Source organism: Calypte anna, chromosome 8, assembly GCF_003957555.1.
Source record: "Calypte anna isolate BGI_N300 chromosome 8, bCalAnn1_v1.p, whole genome shotgun sequence".
NCBI lineage: Eukaryota > Metazoa > Chordata > Aves > Apodiformes > Trochilidae > Calypte > Calypte anna.
The window spans coordinates 9125367-9151791 of record NC_044254.1 but is presented as its reverse complement, the minus strand read 5'-3'; the positions used below and the strand labels follow the sequence as shown (position 1 = coordinate 9151791).

At 38.1% G+C, this 26425-nt stretch overlaps 1 protein-coding gene across 3 annotated transcripts in view; it reads right to left on the bottom strand.

The window, feature by feature from the left end:
- Window positions 1-26425, bottom strand: part of NR5A2 (nuclear receptor subfamily 5 group A member 2) — an 82515-nt gene that overhangs the window by 33702 nt on the left and 22388 nt on the right. For all 3 annotated transcript variants that reach the window (XM_008503295.2, XM_030455635.1, XM_030455634.1), the window contains exon 5: window positions 6125-6244. In XM_008503295.2, coding sequence (XP_008501517.1) covers window positions 6125-6244 — 120 coding nt within the window. The remainder of the gene's footprint in view (window positions 1-6124; window positions 6245-26425) is intronic.

The window sequence follows — 26425 nt, the reverse complement described above, 5'->3', positions numbered from 1 at the left end:
AAGGGACCTCAGAGATCATCAAGTCCAACCCTTGGTCCATTACTGTGTGTTTGGATCATGAAGGCAAAGAAGGCAATTGGACCTCAGGTGCAGCAGAGGGACCATCCTGCTTTCCCCTGCACTGCTCTGTGCAGTTCTGGCCAGCCCAGCTGACTGCTGCTGGGGACCTGCTTCTCCACTACTCCCTCCTTGGCTACAAACTTCACCAAAAGCCTATCTGGTGGCTTGCAATTATCTGCCCAGGGTTTTGAAGTCCTCGTGGGCCTTTCCCTCCAAAGGATACATTCAGCACACTACACAGCAAGCAAGTTAATTTTTTACTACAACCGTAATTGCTCTTCCACCATTTCCTGAAAGATTTATTTCGGTGGCAACTATGGTGGTTATTACACTCACTTAGAACTTTTCATACAATTAATACTTTTATTAAAAACAAATAAAGCAATATCTGTGTTCTGTTTCTGCGGCCATGAACATGGAAAAACACTTTGAAGAGGTACCTATGTTCAAAAACTGAGGAGGATTCAGCATGGACAAAAGGAGCAGATATGCTTCTATCAACTTTGGATATATTAATTAAAATTGCAATGTCTTATACAGTGCAAGATGCTTGTCATTTTAACCTGATACACAATGATAGAGGATTATGAATTGTTGCCAGTGAACCTTTCCCCTAGGATGATGTTATTGTGCTTCATAATTAGCTGTAATATGCAAACTGTAACACTCCAAAGTACTGTGCTTACTTTATCTAACTTTGTCAGAAGAACTAGTACTGAAAAAATTTTGTGCCTTGTAGTTAATCATATATAGATTATTTTATAGTAGATGTATTCATGTTATAGAACACATAATATTAAAACTATCAAGTTTCATGAAGATGGCTATTTTAATCTTGAGCATTAAATTTTTCACTCTAGTAATGGTGACTACTGGGTTCTCCAAATTACTAGCATGAAGATGTTTAAGTGCAGACCATAGCTAACCTAGAGTGATTCTATTCTAAGTAGAATCCATTTCTTTACCAAAATGCTGTACTGGACTTTAAGGTTTTTTTTTTTTTTTTTTTATAGATATGGTATGGAATCGCTGCTGTGTCTGAATATCCATAAACTTCATCAGAAGGCAGACCATCACTACACAAGTAGACTCTTCAGCAAAGGCTTCAGCAAATACATTTACATTGGAACAGTAGGAGCCTTCTTTACAATTGGGAAAATGTCACAGATGACAGTGCCACAGAAAATTCTCCAAGCCACACATCATCACCTTCAAATAAGGTACAGGTGAAAGATCTAATAGTATCCAATCTAGGGAGATGTTCAAGTCACAAAAGTCTAACTTAAATGGAAGTTATATTTTGATTTGCTTCAAAATATTTTGATTTGCACAACACTGCCAGAATTGGTTATCTCATGCTCTCCTGGATGCTGTGCTTCAAAATACAAACCCAGGTGGAAAGATGTAATTGTGTGATGACTTTATCTCAATCCCTATTTTCAGCAATCTCAAAAAAACCTTGAGATTTAGGCATGTTTTTAGGATGGTCTTTTTAATCTAAAAGGCTTTGTCCAAACTCAACAGAGGGTAAATTTGGCAACAATCAGTAGAGTGTAGTTATGAACAAATGAGCAGCTTGTGTCTGGGCAGCTGAGGCTACAATTCATGTCTTGCGTGTTGACTGCTGCATGAAAATGCACAAATTATATTCTCAACAGGGCTTTAACGTGTGCTGGATCTTGGAAGCTGGCACTGCATTGCTGGTGTAGAAGTTACAAAAGGAAAGTGCTCAGGTTGGAGGAACTGAAGTTCTTTAATTAGAAATTATTAAAATTACGTGCCACATGGAAAGCCTACAAAACTTGGTGTGTGGAGAGCATAGTGGCTATGATTTACAATTAAATACCACATTGCAAATCACTCCCTTAGCCTTTTTCTGTTATGAAATTTGGGGAGTTGTAAAATACATTTGTGCTACTTTATTTCCTTTTGAAATGGTAATTGCTACTGCTGAGGGGCAGTACTTAGTGCTCAAAACGAAGTGTGCAGCACAGGGAGGAACTTGTTTCCGAGGAAAAGCTAAGGAATTGTAATGGTCTGAAAAAATTGCTGTCTTCAAGCACACACATACAAAAATGCTTCATTTATGAAAATCCAACCAAATAAAGAACAAAATAAAGTAGTTTTTTTTGTGTGTGTGTGCAAGGGCTAATGCTACTTGTTTGCTGACTTCACTTTCCCTCCAGCAAAGGGGAACAGTGGATTGACACTGGGTAAAACTCATAAACCAGTGCCTTGAGGGAAATGCAGATGTATGGAAATGTGATAGGAATACCCTTATGTAAAGGGTTTTGAGCCAATGCATTTGAAAATTACTGATGTGCCTTCTAACCACTAGCCCATTTTAGACACCTATGAATTGAGTGGTATGGCCCTGGGGAGCTGGATGAAGTTTGACTTTTGTGTCTGAGGAACACAGGCTGTGCAGCCTAAGAGGAGAAGGCAGGTATGTTCTACCTTGGTGGTGGTAAGTTCCCCCTTAGAGCTTTCCCCTTGATTGAGACTGTATAAAGGCATGTGGTTAGGTGTGGCTTTTATGCAGGGGTATACTAAGGAAAGCAAAGAGTGATGCATCTGAGGTCTTAAATTTGCTAGTATCTGGCAATAATCATGATCTTTCAGGTAATAAAGTAAGCTGTCTAGCTCAGGTCCTCAGTTAAAAGTGATTATCTCTAAAAGCCAGAAACTGTAATTTTGCTTGTAGTGCTTTGCTGGTAACAGTAAGCAAAAACATTTACAGCACTTCTCATCACTTACAGTGTCAGAGTGCTTTCTACACCTTTATCAACTATTTTTTTTGAGATGGTGGCATGGTTATTTCCCTTTCTCTTATGGAGGAACTGTGAATGCCTGGGTTTAGAAGTGTGGCTTTCCAGACATATTTTACAGTTAATACATAGGAGACAAACGCAGCTGTAAATCTACTTTTATGAATACATTTGAACTGGCTTTGTGTCTGAGCCTGATGCTGCCAAGATGGTCCATCTTGACACTTAGGAAAACAAGCAGTTGTATTGGATCACCTTGGCTAAACAAGTAACTCTCAACTGAGCTACAGTGCCAAATGGAAGTATGCAGCTCCTGAATGGCCAGCAAGTAATTTAAAAGCACTGTTTAAGCATGTAGTGATGATGTTAAAAAAGACAGTATTCAGCTAGAGTTGAGACTTGCAAGAGATGTCAAATTAAGTGAAGGGATGAACAAGAAAAATGTGGGACTGCTACTGGATTCAGCTGGTGGTTTAAAAGCAGCAGACAGACCAGGTTGAGATTCCCAGTGCTACCTTTGCCTCAGTCTGTACTGACAAGATGTCCCAGGCTCTGTGCTTTGCAGCAGGGCTCAAGGAGGACAATAGTGACGAGCACTGGGTATGACTTGCAAAAAAAATATTTGACCAGAACTACAGAAGAACTTTCTCTCCATGAAGATGGTCAGGCAGGGGCACTGGCTGCCCAGACAGGTTGTCCAGTTTCCATCCTCAGGGGTTTTCAAAGTCCAACCAGACAAAGCCCTCAGCAACCTTGTTTGATCAGGGAGTTTGGCAAGAGAATCCCTAAGATCCCTTCTAGCCTGGATTACTCTGTGATTTTAAGGTCTGAGGCTCTGGCAATTCTAGGTATTTTAAACCTTCTGCTTAGCTCACCCAACTACATCAGTCTAATTAAGAAGAGGTTCTTCAAATTTTCAACCACAAAAATAATTTAAATTGATGATGTTTTAAAGTAAATGCTTTTGAATGACAAATTGCATACAACTCAGGTACTGGTATAGTAGTGGCTCATCTGCAGTGCCTCAAGTACCAGTGGTCTTCCAGTCCATGTGCCATGTGCTGCCCAGCAAGAGCAACCAGAGCCCATTGCAGCTGTCCCTGCCCCTGTGAGCAGTCTGGCTTTTAATCTAGGATAGCAGTGACCAGAACTGAACAAAATCAGGGCAATACAGTAACATTATGTGTAGATTTCAGACTCTTTCCAGTTTCAGAAACAATGTCCAGAGACTGCATATTTACTTCAGGTCTGGTGTCTCCCTTTTCCTCAAGGAGAATCTTTGGTGCATATGTGGGAGTTATCCAGCCCTTAGCAAGTGTGAAAGGTGAAGGGGTCCATCCCTAAGGAAAGGCACTGACTGCAGTGTTCTGGTTTGCTCTTCTTGTAATATGGCTCTCAGCTCTACAAGCAGACTAAGTGCAAAGAGGAATGTACAGATGATGTGAGACACTGGGGGCTGCTCACACTGACTTAAAAATTACAAACTTTGGCATAGGAAAGCAAAACTGGGTTGTCACTAGGATATATTAAACCTATTTGACAAATTGGGGTAAAATTGGATGCAGTCTGCTTGATTTAGCCAGGTTTCAATTTAGTTGGAGAATAATTCTGCCTGAAAATACATCTTCCAAAACCAGCTGAGGGTTAGCAAGCAGTTCTTTTAATAAGTATCCTGCTACCTGTGGTCCAACAGTGATGAAATGCTCTGCTTTGCTATGATATCACCTACAGTTGGTTTTTTTTTGCAAGAAAAGATAAAATGACTAATGGGGTAACAATTATTACTGGGGAGAAATAGGGACAATGGCTAGAATTTAAGGGTAGTTAGATGTCTCTATTTCAGTGGAATTTAGGCACTTTCAAAAACTAGTTACTTGCATAACAAATGTGACGCTAATTTAGCAGTTCCTTTGAGAACACAAAACTGTGAATATAGCTTTATAAACAAAGGTATAAACAAAGCTTACCACTCTCTGGTAAATAAATAAATTGTCAGTACAATTGTCCATGCTTCACAGATGATGAAATGAAAAGGAGAGCAGACATTTTCTCAATAGCACCAATATAAATGAAAATAAATCAAGAATAATGCAACTAAATTTTGCTCATATAATTATGGAGTGCAACTTTATCTCAGGTTGGTGACTTTCCATAAAGGAGCAGGAGTCAGTTCCATAGCTAGAATCTGAATCTTCCCACTTCTTGGACAATTCTACTCTACACCTTTAATCATAAATGCAAACAGTTATTTCTCCTTCTGATTCTTATAAACAGTTGTTCTTAGTGTTAAGAAATGGCTACAGTTTTAAAATTGTAACTAAAGGTGTAAGCAGATTCTGTAACATGTGGGCACAAATGATATATCATAGGAAAAGAAGCTCTTTCCCATGTGTGAATAAAATGAGGCAGTACAGTTTGTAGCTACTTCAATACCAATGAACCATAATTTGTTTTCTACTTGAATCAGGAACATAATGTACAGGCAACCTCTGCTTCTCTTAAAATACTGTGATTTGTTTGTTTGTTTGTTTTTCTTTTTGTTAAAGCCAGAATAAGAATCTTAGGAATAAAGTTTTTAGTCTTTTGGAAAATATGAGAGAACCCTCAAGATTTCTAATTCCTTTAAATTTTCTCACAGTTTTACTAATATTTGCCATATTTTTTTTCTCTTGCATTTTGGGAGATCTGTGCGTCTGACAGCTGAAGAAAACTAACCCTTGGAAAGCTGTGCTGAAACTTCAGGAGTCCATCCTCTGAAACAGCTCTGGAGGCAACACCTGCATTAATAGCCTATGGACCGAATAATTTTTTCCTGGGATTAGATGTCATCTCCCCAGCTTCTCACGCATGTGCATAGTTCTCTAAAAGCAAGATATTTCTGAGGTAGTAGCTGCAGGTTTTCAAGTTTTCTGGCCCAGCTAGTTATTTTTTTAAGCAGACCACAATTCTGAAGGGAAAATAAGCTATAGTTGTTTATACCTAAAGTATCAGGTTTGGGAATTTTGTTGTTGTCAGAAACCATTTTAGCCCCAAGGAAATGCAGCTTCTCAAGAAATGCTTCTTATCTGCTAACTTTCAATCACCAAAGTATACCAGTATATTTGAAAAGCAAAGAGCTTATGACTATATATCTGCTTTTTAAAGTTTAATTGTAATCAGCAGACTAGGACAAATCATTTTATCTACATTATTTGTGGAGAATCTCTGAGAACACAGGAGTGCTTCTGACCTAGTTAAACTCCTATTTTGAAAATAATTAAAAAGCCATCAATACTTCTCTGAGCCCAGGTACTCACTTGTTGCCCAGTAACCAGCAGGATGGAGCCTTCCTTCCCGTGTACCACTTGCCGATAAATGTGATCTAGAATTAAGAGTTCACTCCAACAGTTCTGAAGCAACTTCATTTGGTCATCAACCTGTAAAGCAAATACAAGCATTGATGGCATCATTCTGGGAGCAAGTCTTACATCAGACTACATAGTCAGTCCATCTTCAAAAACCTGGCTAAGGTTCTGAGAATAGAAATCAAAATCTATCAAAATTATTCATCCATAAAATTACTATTCTCAGCTGCTGAAACATTTATCTGTTACACCTATAGGATATTTACCACTGATGACATTCTAGAAAAGCAGAACTGGCTGTGTTATGCAAAGTAATAATAATAGTTTATTTATGAAATGCTCATGGAAATGGGATATTATTTTTACCCAAAACAAGAACAGCAGAAGTAATGCTAATGTGACTCTCCAGGCTTGAACCTCTGCTTCTGAAAACAGTGAGGAATCTACAGATTTAAGAGCATTATTGCTGCAACAAGCCCATGTCAGAGGTAAGTCCCTTGCAAAGGAAAAAGTAGAAAGAGGTGAACACTCGCTACAAGAACGGTTGTATTACTGTGGAAAGAGAAGAAAATTCCTTTTTAAATAGCAGCTAAGTAGCTTCAGGTGTCACCAGCAGGGCAAGAAAGGGCTGTGAGCAGTGAGATATCACTGACTCCGTTTGGTAATAGAAGCAACAGACTGGGGCACTCAGCACAAGCCAACTGCATTAAGTTTGTGCAATTTTAGTTGGGATGTACATATTATAGGACAAGTGGGTACACCACTAAGATGACTCCTATTGCAACTGGATTGCACTCAGTTTTATTAATTTTAAAGATGGAAAAATAATGAAGATTTCCATGGAAATGTGAGGAAAAAAAATCACAAATCAGTGGAAGGCTGACTATGAATTTAAGCTATGGTAAGCATCAATATCCCTCTGGACCTGTACTTGACAATTTCTTCCTAAAATCAAACGAGGTCATTGACTTTATTCATTTGTCCTGAAAGAGTTAAGAGATGCATACATTAGCCTTGCTGCATTTAAATGTCTGGTGTAGATGTAGTAATGGTGTGGATGTGGTAATACTGTGTATGTAATTACAAGGACTCTTAAGAACCTGCAGAGATAGCAACTGTTGAAAAATTAAAAAAGCTATAAATTAGGAGAATTAAGAAAGGGAATATTTAAAGTGCAGTGGAGAAATGCCTAGAATTATTGAGACATGAAACTAGTAAAATTGGTTTTCAGGGGCTCTAATTTCAATTACTTTAGAACCAGATTTGATAATGCTCAGGAAACCACATTGTAAGAATCAACCTTGCATGAGCTGAATTATATAATGTAATAGATGTTTTCAAATTTTATCAGCTATGACCTAATGAATTTTTGAACTTTATTGTTTCAAGCTTGGTTTCTGGTTGTATGGCAGAGAAGGAAGTTACATTGGTTGCTAATAGATTTTTGTTGTGTCACCTGTGAAAGTCATCAAGTACTGTCTCCCTCTTTCCAGTTACTTGCTATACAGTTCAGACTTTAGCATCTGAAATATTGAAGTCTCTGTTTCCCTCCTTCATTCTTATTAGCGTCCCCACTCCTAACTGTTCTCATCTCAGTTTCTCACCCTTAGGTATCCATCTCAAAACATTTTATCTTCCTGGACTGTGCGAACAAATGAAACTAGGAGAGAAAGAGAGCAGATAGCTCAAAGCCAGCAGAGAGAAAAAGGCAGAAGAACCCCTCTGCAGCAGATCACATTCTCCAGCCCGGCCTGCCCTAGCACCTCTGGTTCTTACTTTTACCATCTCCATGACTGGAGCAGGTACCTGTGCCAGAAAACTGCACAACACATTTCCTCCACTACTGCTTTACCTAGAGGAAGATAGCATTTTCATGGGGTTTTGGTAGCATTTTCATGGGGCTTTGGTTTAATTTAGGTTTTTGTTTTTTGTTTTTTAAGTTTATTTTTATCCCTCCCCTTTGCTCTTTACAAAAAACAAAACAAAACCAAAATCAAACTAGCAAACAAAACAAAAAACCACCACAAACAAACCAACAAACAATTCCCAAACAATAAAACAAAATCCAAGGAAATCTATATCCAAATATCTATACCAAAAAATAGCTTAAGGTTGCAAAGTCAAGCACTGTGTTGCAACAGTTTTTTATGCATAGACACAGAAAGGCTGAAGTAATACTGTGCATACACCCTCAGTTCTGCTATTTTTGATATTTCAAATGTTTTGTATGTTTTTGCTTTCCAGTATTAAGAATAATCTTTTCTGACTGCTGTTCTTCCTGCAGTGACAGTGAATACTTGTGTGCTTAGGTACCTCCTATAGGCTATGTATCCACTGGCAATAGAGATGGAGGGGGAAAAAGCAGTGCAGCCACTGTAGATGCTAAGTGTGGATATATTACTGGTGCTGTCACAAGTTCAGCCTTGTTCCATCCCATGTATTGTCTATGTCTGTGATAATTTGTTTCTGTTTAAATCACAGAGCAAGGCTGATTGTGTATTAAAGATCTTTCTTACTCTTTCCACAACATGTGTTTGACTACAAAACCATATCAACCAACTTGTCAGCTCAAGAGAGGGCAGTAAATTAAGACATTCATATTCTCCCTACCAGAACTTAATCCAGGTCTCAAATAAGGCATTATTTGAAGGAAACTTTTTAAATTTACAGATTCTAGCACTCCTGCTTTTTAAATGAAGCTGTTTCATGATAACATTATCCTCTGTACAACAGGGTGTTACAGAAATCAGATAAATCATGCTAACATGGTAATTTCATCCAAAATTAGCATTTCACTTAAAGCTAACACAGCTTACATCTGAACAAATCAAACTGTGAGACAGTTTAAACATTCAGAATCCATATCATAACAACCACCTGAATAAGAGGTCAAGCATTTGATTATATTATAAATGCTGTATTTTCAGCTAACCCATCTGTCTTAGCCACAGGCTTTTAGAAACAAACTACACTTTACAGGTCTGGGTTTCTGAAGGCTCCAGCAGCAGCTAACCTGCAATCAAAGCTTCCCTCCCAAGCTTTATCATATCATTACCAAGCGAGTGCTGTGAGAACAGTATGAGATGGCAAAATCACACACACACAAAAAAGTGTTTTGCACATAGTCTGTTCCTGCTGTTCTGCAAGACTCAAAACTAGCAATAGCGAGCATCTCCTCATCTGGTCCTCCATATTCACTGTAATTTAACCAGTGAAAGCCCATAAAATGGATGGCAGAAAAAGCAGAATACACAATGTGTATTGTGTCTTGTATTGCCTTCAGAAGACTATTAGATCCATCTGTCTCTGGCATTTTAAGAAAGCTGTCAGGGCAGCAGAATACTTGCCAATTTGAACTAGGAAGAAACAAGAGATGACTTTAAGGAGGGTCATGGACTACTAGAATGTAGGCCAAGTGACCAGTCAGTTCCAGCTGACATCTGAAAGGCACGTTGGTGAAGAAAAACAAATACTTCATTTCTTCTAATGGATATGAAATGGAAAATAGAAAATAAGACAGATCACATTGAACAATAGTGGTAACTTCTTACATTAGAATGAGCTGTTAAACTTATGGTGTGTGTAACTTCAGACAGAACGCTAACACCTTTGTATTTCATATTGTAGCATATCAATAAATGTGTTGCAAAAGTGTTTAATCTGGCAAAATGAAAAAAAAATCAGTCTTTCACCAAAACAAATATGTGCCTTGGTCTGGTCCCGAAGGCAAGGAAGCTGAAGTTTTGGTGACCAAAGCAGAGACTGAATTCTGAAGAGCAAGGTTCTTTGCAGAAAAAGCACCTTGTGGACTTCAGTCTTCTGACTCCAAAGCCAAAGGATGTGAGTCCTCCATTAACAGAGTAAGCAGGAAAAAAGATAAGATTCTGTCACCAAGATAACAGCTCCAGTCTAAAACGTTCTTATAATCAACACAATTTTTAATCATGATATACACTGAACTAGAAACAAGCTCATAAACTTGTACTACTTGCTAAAATTTGAGGCAGTACTACAATTGAGATTTTAAAGCCGTAAGAGTTTAAAAACAAGAAGAAAAACAAAATTCCTTTTTCCTAACCAGTGGTAATGCATATAAATAAAAATTGAAAATCATACATCCAACACCTGGCTACTGCAAGAACACTCCCTGAATCTGCAGCTGCTCCCTACCATAACAGAACATTGACACAAGGATAATGTAACCCCTGTCTTACCTATCAAATGAGATACCCATTTGACTGTTTTCTAGCCTTGAGAATAAGTGTGAGTGAATACTGTGCCTAGGTGGTTAAATTTAGGTCTTCTCTGGCCAGATGAAGACACACCACTGCAGTTGGCATAACTGGAAATTGTTGTTGAAGAAATGGTCTGTAAGGAAAGATGTAGAGGAAGCTAAGGGAGAGCGTGTAACGCAAAAGAAATAGGAGGTAATTTCCAGCATGCAGGGTGGCATGAAGGAGTACTAGTGTTACAAGTATGAAAAGAGTAAAACAACTGACTTGTGAAACCACTGTGAAGTGACAAGGAAAGCAAAGAGAGTGCTTATGAGGAGGCTTAAAAGTGGGGGAATGGGGAGGCAGTGCAGTGAGAGTAGCCATAGGGAAAGATGGATGTTAGGTGAAACTTAGAAGATAAGGATGATGAGATTGGATGAGATGCAGACTGAAAGGGTTTGTTTGACAATAAGTGATGCTGCTGGGGCAGGGAAGGAGCAACCTAGAGAAGCAGGGGACGGCACTTGTCACCAGCACAGGCAGGAGTAGGTGCATGAACAGGTAGAGATGGTGAATGAGAGAGACATTGCACAGCTTGCTCGGGCAATACCCACTGAGAGGTTATTTTTTGTGTACAGGTGGATGGCAGGATGCAATGCACTATCTTCTGATAAGGTTCTGTCCTTCCCATGCTGATCTGGGAACTTGGCTTTAGTCACCTCATGGTAGAAATGTGCACAGTTTCAGTATTAATTGACAATATTTTACTATTGTGACCACTGTGGAAGAAACCTTTGGCATGCTCTCTCTCTCCTCTCTCTCTCTCCCCCTTTGCACAGCCCATCTGCAGTAGCACCTGGGAAAGGGTGGCTGCAGCCTGCACACTTCCCTTACTCATCCAAGCTCTTCATCAAGTATCAAAACAGAACTGCTGTGGGGCTGGGTTGAGAGGTGAGAATGTGTCTTGGGATAGGAATGGATGAAGGTCACAGAGCAGCAGAAGTGTCTATGCCCCAAGCATGGGAAGGCCACTATGCTCCCTGCATTAGCTTACTCTTCAGTTTGACTACAAAGTAGTGTTCCCCATTTAAAACTTTTTAAAAGTTAGATCTGTGATAAGAGAGCGAGAGATGTGCCCCCTCCACGAAGTCTATTGACCCTTTTTTTCCAGGGGTTTAATAGGACCATTGAGCCTGGTAGAACTGTGACACTTTTTTGTGTCCATTTTGAAAGATTCATGTATTGCTTATCTGCACAGTGAGCTTTATATTGATAAATATCTGAATACAGATTTAAACACAGAATTCCCTGGGCATATCTGAGTTCCTCCAATGCCAGCTGGAATTAAAAGGTAACTTTAAATCTCTTTTCTGAGCTCTCTGATAACAAGGATTAGAAAACAGGCATGCATGTCAATGCATTTAGATGCAACTATTGGTTTGCATAATTTATGTTACAAATATAATACAAACCACATAAGCTGTTTCCAGGAGTGGAGGAAATAGACTCTCAGTTTTAAGTGTAAAGGTCTAATCCTGAGCACTGTGGTGACACACTATCATCTCTTGGTGGGACACAAAGTTGACCTAGGGTTGGGGATGGAGGTGTCATATTTGTCTGCTAAACCCCAAGCTCCTGCTCAGCTGGGCCCTGAGTATGGGACTCAGTGGAAGTTTGTCAGGATCATTGAGGCCTCTGTTGACACTGCAGTAACATAATCATGCATTATCAATTGTAGTTAGAGGAACGATTTATCTCAGAAATTCTGGTTACTCATCTGAAAAAGTATTTCTGTTGATGTTAGAGATGAGGAAGGGTGGTGAGACACAAGAGTAGCATTGTTGTAGTGTGTGCTTCCCACAGCACAGAACGTTAATCATTATAAACTTTTGTTTTTTTCTGAAGAACACTGAAATTGCCAAACAGTTAAATGAAGAATAATGTGTATGCTTTGCTGAACTACGTCTTAATCTTATCAAAACCACACTGTGTCTTTCTTTTAGGAAAGTGTTTCACAATATTTAGCATATTGTAACCAACAACTGCAGACTTATTACAATTTTTCTTCTGAAGAGGTATTTTCAGTCTAGCACTTGATGAATTACTTGTTAAAAGTTTTGGGGTCAAGCTTTTCTTTGTGTTGCTCTAAGTTAAATATTTTCCTTCTAATTATTGCTGCAATTTGGTTAAACAAAGCACTCACCTTTTACCCAGTCTGCACCTCTCTTTCTCAGAAGCTGGAGAATTTTCATCTTTTCATTTTTATCTCTTTTCATTTGCATCAACTTGCAGTATAGCTTAGAGTTTTTCTGCTACTAAAAATTTAAAAGGGTAACTAATGATTTAAAAAAAATAAGATGATTGAAATTTATGGGATAAAACCATGCTGGATTCAGCTGAACTGTTTTTACTTATGCTTCTAAAAGGGAATGCCAATACAGAAGTAACATGAAGCATTCATTTCAGTGCCACTTTTAAGTCCTGTGGCCATTGAATAGCCATTTCCTAGTGAATATGAAGTGATTAAACATCTGTCTGAATTGTTCAGCCTGAAGCATACAGGTTCAAGGGATGGTTGAACTTTCATTTGTAGTTAGAAGACCACTCATAAGTCATTGCAGACATATAGCTTGAGTTGTTACTCCATTTTCTTATGCTATAGTGAAGCAAATCACCCCAAATCAAAGTTTTATAAGACAAGTGCACTCCTGAGGCTAATTTTCACTCCTGAATGGATGCATGGTTTCCAAATGGTTACGTGGGTAGAGAAGGGCTTGGACTCTCCAGTTGGGTTACTGCTAACAGTGGGGAACCTCCTGTGCAAGGCTGCTGTCAAAAAGCAGCATGTTAGCAGCCAGTGGGATTTTAAAAGTAAATACACAGAACTTTCAGATGCAGTGAAAGGGCTAATAAAATGTGATAACTACCTACCTATAACCTCAGTAATAAAATACTAAAAAGTACAAGAAAAAAAAGGTCTGATATTAACTATGATTGTTCCATCTCTTTACTAGAAACCTGTGTGTTATATAAAATTTCTATGTGAAGGCAGGGAGTGACCTTTACAAGCCCATGTTGGGTCAGACAACTGTCCTGTTGCCATCTAATGCTAGTGTGAATAGAGTATAAAATCTGCCCATGTTTGGTAGCATTTTAATTTTTCTTTATTTTAAAATGAAAGGAAATGCAGAAATGTTTCAGCATGTGCCTTTTCCTGCTCATTTGCAGCATGTACAGAGGCTGTTACAAAGCTGCAATAATACACAGTGTGTACCTGTGTGTGTGTGTGTGTACCTCTCCCTTCAGTAACTTCACAGTTTTTTAAAGGGTGTTATATATGGAATTTAAGCAACATTATGCTGTTGAAAATCCCAACACATTTACCCCTCAAGATCTGTAGTGATGAGTATATGGTGCTCACGCTCAGGACTCTGTGGGGTTTCCTGCTTAGCAAATGCACCTGGGGAGAGCAATGACTGCAACAGCTTCTCCCCTTGCATGCCCCTTATTCCCAGTTTCAGTGCTATCTTCCATTGAGTCAAAATAGTTTAATAAAAAGAAGCCTTGAGCTTCAGTTCACACTTATCCTGTTTTCTCGCAGGAATATAACACAAAATGTATGAGTCTAGGGGCATCAGCTTGCTGAAGGGGGTAGGGGCAAGGAGCATATGGTGATCCTGCTAAAGAATAAGACCTCTCATGCATCTTTGGGCCTTGTTTAGCGAGCTTCTCTCTGTCACTAAGAAGGTAAGTGAAAAATCTCAGTTCTTCAAACATCAAATGAAAGGGCTGTTACAATAAACTTTATGTGCGTGTGTGTATACATATTATGTAGTGAGTCAAATGCAACTTATAACACTCCTATTTTTTGTCCTATTCTTCATATTTATTTCAGTGCAAACTGCATAAAAATTACTTAGTGTTTCACAGTCAGCATTATTTCTGATGAATTATAAATGTGTTTTTCTTAGGTTCTTTTTTTGGCTGTTTTTCTTTTTTAAAACAGAAAATAAGAAAAGGGTTCCTTTTTAGTACCAATTGAAAATTTTGCTTACAGTGCAGTTTCTTCCATGTCAAAGTGAATGCAAAGACAAGGAAAGAGGAAAATTAATTCTTTTTCTCAGCACCTGTTTCACAGTTTGAAGAAGGAGGCATCTTCTTCAGGACTGGACCCATAGATCTGGCCTTCAAAATCCTACAGTGAATGTGATGTCTCATGTGAATGTTAGTAGAGCATAAGTTTGTGCATATAGGTCTAGAATTTTAAGAAAGTCAGCTACTGCTATATAGTTTTTTGCAGCTATTTTGGTACTAAAGCTATTTATTCCCTTGAATTACTCTGCAAGAACATCTGTTTTTTCTGATGTCAACAAACTAACTGCAAAAATGTGCAGGGCTATATTCTGAACTCTTAACTTACATGAAGTCAACTTTCCACTTAAACAAAATCAGAATTAGGCCTACTGATTCACTGTCTGCTTTTTAGGATACACCATGATGTCCTCTGGGGAATCAAAAGACAAGACTGAGTCCAGTAAACTTTATGGTACTGCTGGTGAATTTATTCTCACTATATATTAAATCAGCAGTTTCACTCTATTGTACAGCCTTCAATTAAAGTCTCTGTGGTCTTCTTCAAGCTACACATATTTTAGTATTATCTGAAAGGATTTTTAATATGTAATGTTCCTTTCCTCTTTGGCGATTTATTGGATAAATTATGATTTTGTTTTTCTTACATCTACGCCATTTTTCCAGCTGACACTTATTTTAAGAGTCTATAGGTAAACTTTACCTCCTTCATTAGCTGTAATTTGTAAAATTTCTCAGGAAACAGCAGCATCAAATTTCAACAGCGATCAATACAACACATTGGGGTGGACTGTTACTGATGTAAAATTTTAAAGACAAAGGTCTAGTAAGAACTAAATTAATTTTCCTCAAAATAAATACTCTATTGAAACTCATTCAAGTAAGTATAATATGGAAACCATTTTAACATGTGTCACAGAGACGTTCTAATTTCAGAAAGAACCTTTAATAAGGAAATAGGCACTCAGAATACCATCTCAACACACTTAGGTCCCTGTTAAGTTATTTCCAGCTGTTCAAGGGTCTGTGGAGTATGGGAAAGGAGAAAGCCATAAGAGAAATCTAACCTTACTTTTAAAATAGGTGATACCTAGAAAGGTTGGTTTCTATATACAGTGAGGGACAGTATTCACATTTATACTGATGGGAATATGCAAATCTGATGTGTGACAGGACAGAATGTCACCTGTTATGGGCCTTTGGCAATAAATGCTGATGTTACCATAAAACACTGCACTTGCCATACAAACCTATTCCACTGTGTTTTGTAATAAAATAATCAACCAACCAACCAAAAAAAAACCAAAACAAAACAACCCAAAAAACCAAAACCAAACAAATCCCCTCCCAAAAAACCTGAGAAAAAACTCAGCAAAAGTAGTAAGACATCATGAGAAACAGTATCTTCAGTCAGGATGAGAAAGGAGGTGGTATACTGATGAATTACAAATACAGAAAGGTTGTCTTACATCCCAAGGGCTGCAGGAGTCACTGAGTCACTGAGTAACTCACTGAGTTAAGTCACTGAGGCGGAGATTAAATGAGAAAGAAGACTCAATGATAAGGGAGAAAATGAAAGAAATTCAACATTATGAATGGGGGTTGTCATGTATTAAACTGGTATCCATCTGACTTGATAGAAAAAGTTGCCTAAAACCACCACCAAAGGAAGCTGAAGTCATATGAAAGGGCTGTGGAGAACAGTGAGAACGTGTGATGCATGAGCCAGTGAGCTAAAAGACTTAGGGCTTCTCTTTACATTGCAAAAGCACGTCTCTTGGCATGCAGCTACTACCACCTATCTAAGACCTTCCAACTGTGAACATTGTCTTTAAGAAAATTAGCTCCTTTCCCAACAAAGTCAAGTGGAGGAGAGAAGACTGAGTCATGATATTAAAAATCACAGGAAATGTTGATTGAATTAATATTTAAGGAATAGGCAAGTCTGTATCAAAATATTTTTTACACTTATGCTTTCAGTTGGCTTTGTTTCATTTATTTCCACTTTCTATTTCCTGTATTTTAAGTTGGAAATCTCTGAGATATCATTAAAATAAGATTGTCACAACTACCCAGATCCCATACACACAACAGCACTGCAGTTAGGATTAATATTTACATTAAAAAATATCCTTGAAGAACCTGTTTTTATTTGTACTTTGGTAAATTGACAAGAGAAACTTTTGCAGTGCAAAGAATGAGCTGAAGCCCTGCATGTAAAAATGACTGAACTGTGACACAGCTCAACCAGCTGTGACTCTCCTTGCTGTCACAGCTGGACACAGGTATCAAAATTTTGAGCCTCTAAAGTGGGTTACTACATATTTGTATGCAAGAGAAGATTAGTTGTGAGTTTAGGAGAATGGGTGTATATCTAATTTATTAGGTTTTTCTCATCTCACTTCTGAATTAAAGCAGGGATTATGAACAACAAAATCAGATTGCTCCCATCCACCCAGATATGTGCCATACACAACTGGGGAAGCTAAGTTTTAATCCGACTGGCAGAAACTCAGTCAATGGGCAAGAATTTGTAATATAATGGCAGCATTTTCTTAAAAAAAACTTTTTTGCACGGCTTCTGTTTAACTGTCTAGCAATCTAATATTAATTTAGGTCTGGGCAGAAGTTTCTTTTGATTTGTATTTAACTTTATTATAAGTTTTATTTTTGAAGATCTGCCATGGCTAAAGCATTACTTTGATACCCAAATGTAAGAAGATTTATTGATTAATCTAGATTTTCCCAGATTTTATCAAAAGAAAATGCATTGCAATTGTGCATTTATTGTGCATTGTGCTTTTGAAATGTATTAGAACTTTTAAAACTGTGGCTATGTAAGTCTGTATCAGGGCTATTTTCCTGGTACCTAAAAAAGCCTGAATAATGTAGGTGTAAATGAATGCAAGATTATATTAATATTAAGCACCTCTTCACTGACAGGTAATGCATTGAATTCTCTCTTTGCTTCTTTTTGCCTTTTTTTTTTTTTTTTTTTCTAACTAATCTGCCTGAGGGTCTGTTTCTTTTAGAATACAGGGTCTTCAGGGAAGGGATTGCCTATTACTATTTTTTAAATGCAGCTACCTGTTTATGTTACTATAAATCTAATAGTAGAAAAGTGTAGCTTGACTTCATGGAGCATGCATAGACACTTCTTTGTAACTAAAATGATGTATTTTTCAATTTACACTGCCAGACCCCCAAAATAAACCCAGAATGTCCAGTTAACTAATACAAGATACTAGTGAAGCACACTCTTTGTGTGTGTATATATACATATATATATACATATATATGTATGTATCATCCTAACAACACAATGAGAATATTTTGCTCAATATTTTTTGTACTGTGCCATTACCATATAACCTTACATCCCACATAGCACCATTGTACGTATAGTATTAAATGGTATCCTGAGCTCAGCTTGTACTTGAATCATTTCTTTATAAACATCTTTGAGACTGGTTCTACAATTCATATGCAGACAGAAATACAAAAATACAAAAATGCCTGGGCTTCAATAGAAAACTTCAAGAAGCAGGTCCTTAGTTTGCATTGCTTTATATCTGCAAAGGCTCTGATAATGCACACATTTTTTTAAAGTACAGCCTAACAAGCCAACTTCTAAATTCAGCTTCTGGCGACAGCTCCTTTTATATTTCCTCTTGCATGAGCACACACAGCACCAAAATCCAATCTACTGTGTCAAAAATACGTATTTTGCAAATATATGACTATCTGATAGATGGAGTTGAATCTAGAGGGTTTTTTTAGATTACTTTTAACAACAGAGAAATGTGCATAGTTTATTTTTTAACTCATGTGTTGCATGCAAATTGTCTCTTTCTACAGTGCAATGTGCTTATGAAGTTCCCTGAGATGTGTGAACTAGATTCACTGTGAGTACTTATCCAGAATATGCAATAAAAAGATAATTCATTTCTAGATATCATCAATATTCTGTCACTGTATAAGGGGAATGGACTAGATGACCCATGAAGTCTATTCCTACCTTCATATCTATTACGATTACCTTTTATTAGTAAAATTGCTTTTTAAGGTCACTTACACATGGTGGTTCCCTTTACACAAATATTTGGTACATTTGGCCGCTCATGTATTTCTTCAGGCTCTGTTTCGAATGGACTCAGTACAGGTAGAGCATCAAATGAAGCAAAAACTTGATATTTTACCCTAAATAATTCATAAAACAGTGTTACGACCCCTATTCCCTGTGAGGCATCCACATAATGAGCCACCCAAATGAAGCAGGGAAAACATCCACTTCTCCTGCCATGGGTGTGCTCCTGACAGAGACTCCTCAGGGTCAGAAACCCATCAATCTCTTTTCACACATGAGCTAATCAATTCAAAGAGGGAAGTGCCAATGACCTATTAGATCAATATGGTGAAGTATGGAGATTGATCTTATCCCAGAGTGAGTACATTAACAGACTCGTCAGTGTGACCTCTGCCCTGCAGCACACATTATACAGGATTGCAAGGCTGATATCTGAATGAAGACCTCAGGTCATTGCTTTTAATAATCTGCTTTGCTGAAAGAATTAGAAGTAAATCTGTAAAGGGATGACAAATGAAAATATGAAGTGCTTTCTTCCCTTCTCTTCTTGGAACACTTGCAGGGATGACGCCAGCTTGTCACAACAACAAGCTACATCATCTGTCTCGCCCAGAAAACTGCTCAGCCCTGGGCCTGGCTGCTGGCATCTGAGATAACACGTACAGTACAGCCAATGAGATTTTGCTCTCCTGCCAGAAAAAATAAGACCAACAGAAAGTACTGATACAAAGCAGTAAAAAGTATGAGCTGTGTCAAAATCTATAAAAGTCTCGGGTGACTTGGTTTACACGAGTGGCCGGGTGAAGGGCTGTGCTGGAGTCCTGGTGGTGTGAATGCAGGAGCTGGTATAGGTGGGAGGAGCAGCTGGCAGTGCTGTGACAGCTCATCACGGTGCTGCCATGGCCTGAGCAAACTGCCCACCAAGCACAGGGTTCCCAACACTTCCATCACCTTGGAGTCCAGCTCAGGCTTAGTCTGGCTTCATTTAAAGTAAAGGCCAGTGACTCTGGGGGGAACTGAGCTGCTTGGAGGAGCCTTGCCTCACAAAATCTGGGAGCAATACATGCATACAAGAGATAACACTATCCTATCTCTTAATCACCTTGTGCTTCTGAGTGTCTCCAGCTTTACAGGGAGTCTGTACATGAAGTGACTGCAAGCAATACTACAAGCAACCATCTCAGGCCTCTCTTTTTGAAGACTAACCTTTTGCATGTGTAGTTTCAGAGATACTGAAAAAGCCTACATTTTGATATCTCAGAACGTGGTATTTGCATTTTTAATACTTTTAAAACCCTCAGTAATGCCAGTGCAATGAAATATTTATGCATGTAACACACTTTAATACTTTATTCTTATTATATAAAATGTTTTTATTCATGGTATAATTGAATCAATGAATTAGAAGAAGATTACTAGCAAAGGTTTAATGCATTTTTAATGAAACAGAATGATATAACCTCTGTTACTCACTAAGAATAACAGCAGATCTATCAGGTTTGTACAGATAAGAGCTTTTATTAGTTTATCTGAAAAACCACATAACGGCTCCTGTTTAGCTGTAACCTGGAACAATAGGCTGAGTGATTCTATTCGGGCTTTTAATTCATTGTTTATGCACATGATCTCTGCCACCTTGTTATCAGATCATCTGCGTAATCATAAGAATATGAATCTGTTTAGCAGATACATCTATTTCCCGTTGTAAAACACTTTTTTAAAACAATGCTCTTTTGAAGGCTAAACACAAAAGCTAAGCTAGTCATACAGTACCACTGGGGAATGTTTCTGAACTCTTAGATTAATGGTGGGGTAATTGGTGAGAATTTCATACCTTAATAGAGAGAATGTTGACATTTTCATGCTTGCAGAGCTCAAATCCTTTCACTAGCCTAAATTATAAATGCTTTCTAGGTAAAAACTGCTATACTTAATAATATCTGAACAGAAACCCTTTATATTAGTGTAACATTATGACTGAAATTTGAACACCACATAGAACATCACATTGAAAATTTAAAGAGCAGATGAAAACTCTGCTCTGGGTCCTACACATTTATGGTGTTTCTTGCAATGTAGTGTTTAATTTTCTATTATTTTCTAATGGATATAAAAACAGACAAGGAAATTTAATACTAGTACAACATATATGTATTGTGGAGGAGGGACTTTATAAAGACTCTCTTAGAAATGTATTTTCAGTTTTTAATGGGAGATATGTCATCAAGCTTCTTTCAAAGAGAAGGATTTGAATATTCTATCTTTTAAGAAGAAACTGACAGAGTATATGTGTAATTTGTGTGTAAGGTACAAAAGATGCTCAAGTTATGCTCAAGGACTTGTGTGAATGATGTGAGACCAGAGAATTTATAATGGTGAACCACAGTTAAATAAATAACACCCCCAAAATGGGCATATAATTTTTTCCACCACTATGATGTTGTTTTTACATCATGTTCTTTCCAAACAGAAAAGCTATTCTATAATAGAAGTGTTTTAATTTAAAAGGTTTTTGGAATTCTGGTATTATATTTGTATCTTTCCACACTTGTAAAGTGGAAACTCAATACACACCCAATAGCACAGACCTCAGAAGGACTTTGATTAGGGAAAGCACTTTACACAAATCATTTGTCCTGATTTCACCAATGAGAAGAGGCACATATTTTCACTAAAACGAAGGTGATTCTTCTGAACAGGGGATAGAAAAAGTAAACTTACAGCACACACAGAACTAAAATATCTTTTCCATCTATAATAATATATTTTAAAAATTTGGTATCTCAAATTCAACAAGTGCTAAAAGGAAATACTGCCTCCCAATGGAGGCAATATTCAATAAAATAAAATATTCAATAAAATAAAGCACACAATTTCTGTTTTATCAGATATTGTCTGAACAGCATTCCTTCTTGATTTCAATATCTAATGTTTTGTTTCAGGAACTTCATACCATGGGTGTAAAATGGAAAGTTTCTGGAGTAAGCAGATGTCTTTTCCCTTTGACAGCTACTTGAAAACTGGTCAGGAATATTAGAAAGCAAAAATGGATTAGTGTTAGAGTTCAAACGAGGTCATTAAGCTAATGATAAACACAATTTATCTTATAATCCTGCAATTTACTGCATAAATCCACAACTCATAATTGCAATGTCACTGTCACACATATGCAATCAACAGAAGCATCTGTCTGCTTGCAGAATCTATGGCTGCATTAGGAATATCTGTTAATGACATCTGTTCAGATTATTGTTACGTATCTGAGCACCAGTAAGAGATACAAATTATTTTATAATCAATGTAACTGTAGTGTCTGCGTAACACAGGCATGGCTGAATGGAAATATTTCTTAAAAAGCCCCTCCTTCCAATTTCCACAGTAAGGAGGCACTTGCAGACAGAGAATGTTCATGAAAACTTTCAGAACAAAAAAGATAATCTTCTGGGAAAGTTACAATAGGTTGGAAATACATGTCTGGAATCAAAATTCTTTCTCAGCCTTGACAGAATAAATAATAAATGCTTTGTAGGTAACTACTGCAGTTCTTTTGATAACATATATATTAATAAATTAAAAATGTCTGTAGATTGACAAGTGTTTTGTGGGCTTATACTGGAAAGCCAACAGCTAATTACAAAAGCTGACTTGACTAATCAATTATTCAGATGAACATTAGGTGCCTATTATATGCATAAACATGGGAATTATATTTCCCCTAAGTAACTTTCTAAAATAACAAAACCAAAACATGCAAATTTGAAATTGAAAGAAACGGCACTATTATGCACTTATTGCACATGCAGAACTCCCACTGAATTATTCAGGGCACACTGAATTGGGAGCCTCAGTTTTCTGACTCTGTGCAATGCAGCAATAGCAGCACGTGCCGTGTTGTATTTGTTATGCATGTAATATTGATTCAGCTTGTTCTTGCTGGTCATGTTGCAAATTCATTTCATGTTTAGGAGGTAGGTGAAAGAAGTATCCCTGGACTGAAATTTGCAATATATATTTTACGCCTGTTGAACACAAGATTAGCTGATAAATTAGTAAGACTGTGGCTGTTGAGTGCAGGAAGAATAAGCCTTTGCAAAAAAGCACAAGTGTAGTAATGAACTGTGTTTTGAAAAGGTTTATATTTTTTGTAAAGGTTTATATTTGCTTCATTTCCCCTCTCCTGCATGTAAAGACTGGGAGAGTGCTAGTATTACAGAACAGAGTCACTGGTGTTTCATTTAATTTGCAAGGCACAAAACACAATAAAGTAATGCGTAATTGTCTTTGCATGTAGAAAAGACCGAGCTCTTAAACAGAATACAGCAACAGGGAAACCAGAAATAGATGTGACCAGACACCTGCTGACAAACAGTGACAAATCCCACTGACACCACAGTGACCCCCAGTTAGTCAAGATTTAATTAAGGGGCATAATTAAGCCAGTGGAACAGAGCACTAATGAGTGGTAGTTTTTTTTATATGGGTAATTACACATAAGAATACAAAGTAAGCTAGGGCCCTTAATATATCATTAAAATGAACAGATCTGGCAATCAGAATGGCAATCAGAACTTTAAGTACTTTTTTTTCTCTCTCTCTGCAATAATACAGGTTGAAACAACCCAGCTCCAGTCAAGCATCCGTACCCATGCTAAAAAATGCTATTGGCCCAATCCTGCATGTGTGAGAGCATGCCAGTAACATGACCTTGGTGGCACAAGGCACACCAGTAAGGCCAAGCATGCATGGGTTTGCTGGTCTCTGTCTGTCATTGTGTTTGCATGTGTTTGTCCCATGCAGGGATCACTTTGGCTCATTTTCTAACAAATGACATTCTGTTGCTATTCTCTTACAAGTAACACAGTCTCTAGATTTCATTTATCAAGTGTGTTGATTGCAAGGAAGACATACATTACAAATTGTTCCTATGCTTATCTGCACGTTGGACACAATATACCTTTACAATCAAACAACAGAGACTTCTCCGGACAGTGGTACTTTATGCCTGATCCAGTTCTCTGGAATTTATTTTGGGAATCCGTAGGCAGGAATAAAATAGCTGGAATATCTTTGTCTATGTGGTACTTTCTTATATTTCAAATGGAAAAGTATTATAAAGTACATTTACTTGGCCAGCGTGTTAAACTGGGGTGGAAAACATCATCATGAATAACGATGATGATGGTAAGGAAAAAACAACTTTCCTACAGTCTCAAAGCTTTCAAAGAATGCCTGTGTAGTTTGGGGCCAGCCCTCTTCCAGGATCACTCGATCTGCTCCCAGCTGGTAGCCTGCAGTTCATGACAGCCTTTTATCCATTATCAAAGCAACAAGTGGAAAAGCAGCTCCTCCTGCCTGCTAACGCTGTTCGGTTCTCTCTGTAGAATTTCTGCTTCTAAATCTTTCCTTTTAACAAGTCATCAGATTTCCTTCCTACTGCTACAGGAGACACCAAATATGTCTCTCAAGTCTTTCGCTCACTTGTCTAACTTAAACTGAGCAGGACACTACAGGAAGAGAGAATAATTGCAGTGCAATGGGACATTTTCTACAGGAACTGACTGAAGTGCAGAATGAGCCTGATCCTGCTCACACAGGAGTGCTGGGAATTTAGCAGTTGAGTTCAGACACTTCAGTTACAATTTCAAACTGAGATGTGTTAGGCTTAAATTTAATAAAGTAATTTACTAATTATTTTTATAATGTTTACTATAACAAAAGCAGAGTGTAATAACAAAAGACTACAGTGGTGCTTACGGCAGAGCTTACTTTACATTTTTAGTAGTATAGGAAAAATAAAAAGAGGTGGAACTGGGAGATAATTAAGTGTAATTATTGTGAATTCTTTCAAATAAAATCCACTAAATGTGGACAGGTATTTACTACTAAAACAAATCTAAATTAATATACTTTATATAGTAAAAATATACGTCCTACTTTCCTTAAACCATGCTGGCACAGAATAATGGGTCTTAGGAACCCAATCCTAAACCAATTACTACAAGTGTATTTTTAAAATCAAGAGAAAAACTTAATAGAATGTTAAGTTGGCTGTGTTAAACATAGCCAATGTTAGAGGGGTTTAATTCTTTCAACTCTTTGTTTTAAACAGAATTTCCCACAATTCATAACAGTCACTCAATGACAGAAGATGCTGTGGGAATGCCAGCCTGGGCAGTGACCCCAGGACTTGCTCCCTCTCTGAACCAAGGCCTTTGCCACCAATGCACACCCAGGTGCCTCCTTGAGCCAGGTGCCAGATCCTGCTAAGGCTCAGCCCAGCTGCTGTACAGTCTTGTTGCACTTAGCAGAATCAGACCTCTCTCCCTAACCCTACTCACTGGAGCCCATTAAGAAGAGATTCTGAATACATGCAAAAGCATGATCTGGCTTTGGATCCTCTGATGCTTTGCTAAGCGAGGGCAGTAGTGTCTCATTTTTACGAGGTGCCCAAGTTCATTATTCTGGATAGGACCTCAAGAAATGTAATCTTATGATCCAAATTCACTTTTTTTTTTTTTTCCCATGAGCTGGAGCTCACATCAAAACCATAACAAAAGCTGAAATGCAATGACAGGAGTTATAAAAATCATGTCAATGATTTCTCTGTTTTTTAGCTCTTGTTGGGCACGTGCCAGCATAAAATCCTGGATCCGCTGGAGTGACTTCCACCCTGGCTGCAGACAGACATATGCATAATGGGTGCCTGACATCTTCTTCTCCCCCATTTTTGTCCCCGTGAGGCTGCCCCTGTCCAGCCGCGTATGAATGAACAGAAGGGCCTTTCATCCCCCACTCGCCTGGCGCTTCAAAAGAAACTACCAAAATAGCAGCAACAAAAATCCAGCTGCCTGCCAAAGGGCCCGCACACGTCCCATTCTCACAGGCATGTGAAAGGTTGGAGAGCTCAGCAAAATTTTTATGTACAGGAGCAGGCCCAAGGAAAACTCACACGCCATAACCAATTGTGGACAGAGGATCATCTATCAGCAGACAAATGCAGGAACTCCAGAATGTCTCTCCTCAAATGAAATAATATATCTTTGAAAGCCAATGCCCGTTTTAGGCCTGAGGCCCATATATCAAGCCTGAGAGGCTTGTGGATACGCTCCAGGGCCATTAACCTTCCACCTGTTTCCCCTTGTCCTTCAGGATGAGACCCTGCCCTTGATTTTACTCCCTTCCCCTGTTCATCTTCCGACAGAGTGTAAATGTAAAGCAGAGGGCCTGTGAAATAATTCAAAGGCAATGGACCAGGGACATGGTTACAAATCTCTGCCACTGGCACTGTGACTTATGCAGGCAGTTTGTCACACATGAGCCAGGTGACCTCTGTGACATAACGGAGAAAAATATCGCCCGAGATCAAAAGATGAGATTCAGAGCAATCTAACTAACTCTGGTGTACACAGCCATGCTATGCAGTGGCCAAGGGTTTCCTCTCTTCCAAATATTGCTCACTCCCTTTGCCAGAGGGCAGGCCACGTTCCTGCTATTTTCAGTAATTGGTTTTTCTCTCATCACTTCCTTGTAAGCAGAATGTCAAAATTTGCCTCCTCCTGAAGCCTCTCTTTTTCAAAATAAAAAGAAAGTGTCATTCATCAGATAAAGATTAACACAAAAAAAGCAGTATCATCTGGATAGTGGAACAGTCACTTTTGCAAGTGGGTCCCTTTTAATCCAGTATTTTTGAAACACGAAGTGTTACTAAAAGTTTGCATGAGCACAAGCTGTATCTGGTATTGCAATGAAAAGTCTTCCAAGGCTAAAACTTTTATAGGGATTGAACTGTCATGAGGGTTAAAACGAGTGTGGAGTTAATGTTCAAGATGACGTAATGTACCCAGATAACACACAACTGTG